The 5741-nt window shown below is 41.5% G+C and overlaps 1 protein-coding gene and 1 long non-coding RNA gene across 2 annotated transcripts; both read right to left on the bottom strand.

Moving 5' to 3' along the window:
- Positions 1-2886: 2886 nt before the first annotated feature.
- Positions 2887-3634, bottom strand: LOC120875866 (40S ribosomal protein S25-like). The gene is made up of 2 exons (XM_040257627.1): positions 3603-3634; positions 2887-3357 (listed from the first exon to the last, which is right to left on the bottom strand). Exons 1-2 carry the CDS (start codon positions 3632-3634, stop codon positions 2934-2936), a joined length of 456 nt encoding a protein of 151 aa, XP_040113561.1. The 3' UTR covers positions 2887-2933.
- A 544-nt stretch (positions 3635-4178) lies between these two features.
- On the bottom strand, positions 4179-5282 carry LOC120876426. The gene is made up of 2 exons (XR_005724171.1): positions 5221-5282; positions 4179-4376 (listed from the first exon to the last, which is right to left on the bottom strand). It is a non-coding gene; the product is annotated as an uncharacterized LOC120876426 (long non-coding RNA).
- Positions 5283-5741: the final 459 nt, after the last annotated feature.

The following is a 5741-nucleotide window of genomic DNA, read 5'->3' as shown; positions in this document are numbered from 1 at the left end:
AAGAGCTCCAAACAACTGTAGCCGAGAGCTGTACGGATTCTTACTGTTTCTACACTTGGTCCTCATCTCTGGATGCCCCCAGTTGCATGGCTGTCCATGGGTCTTGTGAAATTCGCACTTGAAATCCACAACGCCTTCTGTCCTTCCACCTCAAAACATGAGACTTTCTGCCTGTATTCTTGCCTAAGAGTCCCCAGACACAGCCTGGAGAAGAAGCATGTCCTGTCAGACGCGTCTAGAGAGTTGTTGGTTACTCTGGAGGAATGGAGACTCAATAAAAATAGAAAGTGGCAGGTGGTGTCTCTTTGCCCAGATAGTCGTGTCTACATGCTCCCTGCAAAGTTATTCAACAACTATGGGCTTCAGAGTCTGATTTCAATGGATTTTTAGATCTCTTTAAGGAGCAGAAGTGAGTACTCCTAGCTTTATTCCATGTACTTGCTCAGGTAGTTTGTCCAAGGCTTCACATTTGCTAAGTAGAGGCGTGAGGGTTAAAATCCAAGTCACCTACCTCCTAACATCTGCGTACATAACCATTACACTAAACCAGACCTGTCAATGTTTGTCCCAAGTAATCATGCATAACAATATCCTGTGGGACTTCCCTGGTGGTACAATGGGTAAGAATCCACCTGCCAATACAGGGGACACAGGTCTGATCCCTGATCCGGGAAGATTCCACATGCTTCGGAGCAACTAAGCCTGTATGCCACAAATACTTAGTCTGTGTGTGGCCAGTAGTAAAGCCCGTGCACCCTAGAGCCTGTACTCTGCAACAAAAGAAGCCAGCACAGTGAGAAGCCCGAACACTGCAATGAAGAGAAACCCCCACTGACCACTGGAGAAGGCCTGCTCGCAGCAACAAAAACCCAGTACAACCAAAAAAAAAAAAAAAAAGAATATCATGTGAAGGGCTTGCAGTCAGAAAAAGATAGTGAAACTGATTCCTTCACTGGTCACAATTCCTCACCTTCCACTTCTACCTACGTTTTAGTAAAGCCTCTCATTTTCAGTATGGAGCACTGGTGGCTCACTATAGCTGTATAGTTCCACACTTCACACCCTGCATAGCACAATTAGGTAAGTGGGTTCTCCCTCAGGCTCAAGGAGACCACCTCTGTGGGCATATCTGTCATTTAGATACGTCCTACCAGAGGTGGAGGACGCCACAGGATGGAGGAACCCACCAACTGCTAACGGTTAATTGGACAGGGAATCCCATTTACTATGATGGAAATGATTTCCCAGAAATGAGCACTTGGGCAAAGCTGTCTTAGGCAATGAAAAGGCTCAGCTATCATCAAGTTATTTGAGAGTAGCACAGAAAGTTGTCTTATTCATCACCACCTCTGGGACATTTGTTTGCGAGAAAAGAGTGGACCTTGTTTCATACTTTCATCCTTGACTTGGTACATTCATTAAGCAGAGAGCTCTGTGCCAGGCTTTCCAGCTCCCTTCAAAGCCATGAAAGAATGCTAGTTATTGAAACTTGTTTATGCATATAATTTTATATTTTATAATTATATACATAATTATAATTAATTATGCTGTAATATAATGTTTATATACTGTAACTATAATATTGATATGATTTTATATTTTGTCATCTTATCTATGTAATTATTATTGTCTTATAAGTTTATAATCTATGAAATGCTTGCAGTGTGACCCTATTTTTTTTTGGAAGGGGGAATGGGAAATCATGCTTATACTTGGAGTAGCCATATTTGCAATGGATAAGGTGGTGATAAAGTTTAAATAACCAAGCTTGGATAGACAAGACAAGAGGCTTGAAGATGTTGGTCTAAAGTGCAGAGAAAGAAAGAGACAGAATGCAGCCTGCGTTGAGTACACTGAAAGCAAGGACAAAGGTGGTGTTTCTCATGGATTCCACGTGGGTTCAGCTGAAGAGAGCCGACCTGGAGCCATTTCAAATTTCACTCAAGAGTTATCCTTGAGTGAAGTGACCCAAACAGAGGGTTGGTTCACCTGGTTCCCACTACTGTGGGAGGAAGCATAAGTCAGCAGATGGAAGCAAATGTTTTACCCACAGGACAGGCAGTTCAACGTGGGAGCCTCCAAAGTACCCATGAAACCACCCATGAGAAGAATAGTCAGCTTTGAACATCAACCAGAAAGAAAGGGCTTTAACATTTTGCCACAGCTAAAGAAAACCAGCGCCAGAGTCCCTTGGTGCCAGTCAGGTAAGACATTTCCTGCCCCTTTGTTCTTATTTACCTCCCTCTTAACCTTGGATGGCAAGGCAGCCTGATGGCAAGTGGGAAGGGAGGAGCAGAAGCATCAAGTAGGGAAACAGAGGAAACTGACTAAGCTTTCTCACTGTGAGCACTTTATCAAGGGTTCTAACCCCATACCAGACATTCTACATATAATTTAAACACCAAACGTACGTCAGAATGAGTTTCCTAAAATAACGTCCGTCTTTAAATTCTAGCTCTCTCAGCTTGGTCAGAAGAAATATATTTTAATGTTGGGAAGGACTTGCTAAAAGCAATTTTTCAGGAGACTTGTGGGGAATCAAACACAGATCATGCGCTGACTTACTCAAGAGAAACTTAAGTATTCATCTTGTTTTTCCCCTCATATAGGAATCAAGCCACAACCTCGAGCCCTGTTAACTGAGCTATAGAACTAAAAATTCTCTTTGCAAATTTCTTTTTCCTTTTAGAATTATCTTTCACCTTTTATTTTTTGTGGCTTCATGTGGGATCTTAGTTCCCACATCATTGGTGGAACCTGTGCCTTCTGCATTGGACTCATGGAGTCTTAACTCCTGGACCAGCAGGGAAGCATGTGGCATCCTTAGTTATGTCCAACTCTTTGTGGGGAAGTTTCCTGAAATATTTCTTTTCTTTTTTTTTTTTAATTTAATAAAGTTTTATTTTTCAAAATGTACAGCTGGTGGGACCTGTTCATGCATCTCCACCAGCAGCTGGGGCATCTCCACCCTTGGTGTTTCTGGTGTAAATCACTTGAGCTCTGTGCTTTGAAACCAGTTTAATAAGTCCTTTACTAAGGAGTTCCTGAAGGGCTGCTCTGGCCAGGGAACCACGAATCTTCAGTCTCTCAGAGACCACAGCTGGAGTTATAAGCTTATAGTTGGGAACTTCTTTACAGAGTTTGTCATATGTTGCTTTGTCAAACAAGACTAGGTTATTGAGCTTGTCCCGAACTTTGCCTTTGGACCACTTCTTCTTTTTGGCCTTGCCCCCAGATTTGTTCACTGGATCTTTGTCTTCCTTGGCCGATTTTCCGGCATCTTTCTTCTTCTTGTCGTCCTTGGGCGGCAGAGCGAAGCCCGCCCGGAAAGCAGCTGCAACCACTGCCGCCTCCTCGCTAAGATGTCAGACAAAAAGGAAATGCGCCCCGCGAGCAAGCCCAGAAACCTCCGGCTGCAGCGATTGCTTCCGGGACAAGGTTGAAATATTTCTTGATACTGATTTCCAATTCATACTTTTATGGATCTACATCTGTCACTATATCTTTGCATTTTGAAAAAATGCTTAAAATTTGTTTCTTGCATTTGTAATTAAACAGTTGACCAGTGTAAATCCAATAAGAATTTAAATGAGGCCAAATACTTGCTGCTTGTAGCATGCCTAATAATTTCCATCTTTGTCTTACTTGAATAGTCCTAAGTATTAGCATTTTATTTTTCTGCTTTCCACTTATTTTTATAAAATAGGTTTAAAGAAAATATTCAAATCACTGCATAAATCAACAGTGCTTTACAGACAATAGAACAATCCAGACAAAACAGAACCAGTGACTGACAGTGAATGCCTGAAAGTGTGGAATAGATATATAAGTTTGATGAATTTTGCTTGAATTTTAAGATTAATTCTTTATCATTGTAATTCTAATTCCTTGACTATTTTGTTCAGGCTGCTTGAAATACCTAAATCAAGCCTTTCCAGGTTCCCAATACAAAGATGAAAATACTGGGGGGAAACACAGTTTTGGTCCATTCCTTGTCTTGTGCTAGAGGTCTACATGTGAGAACAAGATAATTAGAAGGTATGTTTTCCTTCAAATAACCTCTTTGGAAATATTTGTCAAGACATTCAGTGAGAGATTTCAAATGTTACAATTTAGAGTTTCAAAATAATCCGGATAAATAAATGCAAGATGACAGAACCAAATCTTACCAACACTACTAATGTATTCACTAGTTTAATGTTTCTAGTTCATGTGCATCAAAACCTTTCGTCATGGAAATAGAACTGTAATAAGAAATGACAAAACGAGAAAGCATAGAAGCTAAGAACTCGACTTTTGCTTGAATTGTTACTCTGCTACTTGTTAGCTGTATGATCTTGAGAATATTGCTCATCTCACTGTATCTCAGTTTCCTCCTAGATAAAAAGGGAAGGTGAAAGTGAAAGTGAAGTCACTCAGGTGTCCGGCTCTTTGCGACCCCATGGTCTACTGTAGTCTACCAGTCTCCTCCACCCATGGGATTTTCCAGGCAGGAGTACTGGAGTGGATTGCCATTTCCTTCTCCAGGGGATCTTCCCGACCCAGGGATCGAACCCGGGTCTCCCACATTGTAGACAGATGCCTTACCGTCTGAGCCACCAAGGAAGTCAAAAAGGGAAAGATATATATCATTAATCTCCATACCAGAGTTCAGCACCAATTATGGAGCAGAAAAGGAGAAGACAGATGGTGATGAAAGTGTCACCTGCTAAACTTTTAAAGACCAGAATTATACATGTGGCTTAGATGTATCACCATTATAGGCTTCCCCACATGCAACGCCAGTGGAACCTGCTTGTCTTCCACAGCCCCGCCCCACAGGAGCCCAACACTGTAACCCTACAGCACGAAGGAGCAGGATAGAGGGCGTGCTGTCTGTGGATCCCAAGTTAAAATGAAACAGGAAGGGGCAGAGACAAGCATTTAAAAATTCTTCTAACTCATCAGGAAGAAAACCACTCCCTCTTTCCCTGTGGAAGGAAACAGGGGTCGACAGAGAGTGGACAAAGGGTATTATATTAGTGAAGCTCCTTCTAAAATGAAATAAAGCTCCTTCTAAAATCAGAATAAGAGGAAGAAAGTTGTACCCCTAAACATTTCCCAGACATTTGTTCTCTTAATCCACTGGGCTTGACCATTTAATTTACAATCAACCAGGCTCTCTGGCTGTGCCCTTGAGGGGAAAAAATGAGCAGATTTTCAGGACAGTACAGTTCTTACTTTCATAGGGTTGTTCCGCCAGGGGAGTTAGTCATGCTTTTCTATGGGTCCTCCTGATATACTGAATGTTCTGAAACAGGCCAGATGAGTCCATTAAATAAATTAACTTAAAGGTGACCTTGTGCCCCAGGATGAAAACAAATTCTTTACTTATTTCCCAACCTACTTTATTTAATACTCTAACCATCCTCAGTTGTTGGTTGGGAGTAGCTGGTTGGAAAGCTGGCCTTAATGTAAACATAGCGGTGGATCCAGAGACTGTCAGTCCATTGAACTTCCTGCAGATGGAGATCTGAGCAGTGCATGTTCATGGCTACAATATGCATATAGCTCATTAGGGATTCCACAATGGTACCAAGTGATGACATAAAAATACTCCAAATAACATCCTAACAATAAGATACTTCACATCCCATAATCAAATTCCATGGAGAAATTATATTTAAAAAAAATTAGATTCCCCCCTCTTGGAAGTGAAGTCCCAATAAGTTAAAGTCCAAAAGGATTAAAACCCTAGATCG

Source organism: Oryx dammah, unplaced genomic scaffold (genome assembly GCF_014754425.2).
Source record: "Oryx dammah isolate SB20612 unplaced genomic scaffold, SCBI_Odam_1.1 HiC_scaffold_17, whole genome shotgun sequence".
Taxonomy (NCBI): Eukaryota; Metazoa; Chordata; class Mammalia; order Artiodactyla; family Bovidae; genus Oryx; species Oryx dammah.
Note: the sequence above shows the minus strand (reverse complement) of the source record. Positions and strands in the feature narration are given on the sequence as shown.

Excerpts from the sequence above, each read along its gene's own strand:
- LOC120875866 (XM_040257627.1), bottom strand. The coding sequence starts at position 3,634 with ATGGAAATTATTAGGCATGCTACAAGCAGCAA. Across the intron at positions 3,358-3,602 it reads AGGCATGCTACAAGCAGCAA|CGAGGAGGCGGCAGTGGTTG; the intron begins GTATTTGGCCTC and ends CTGACATCTTAG.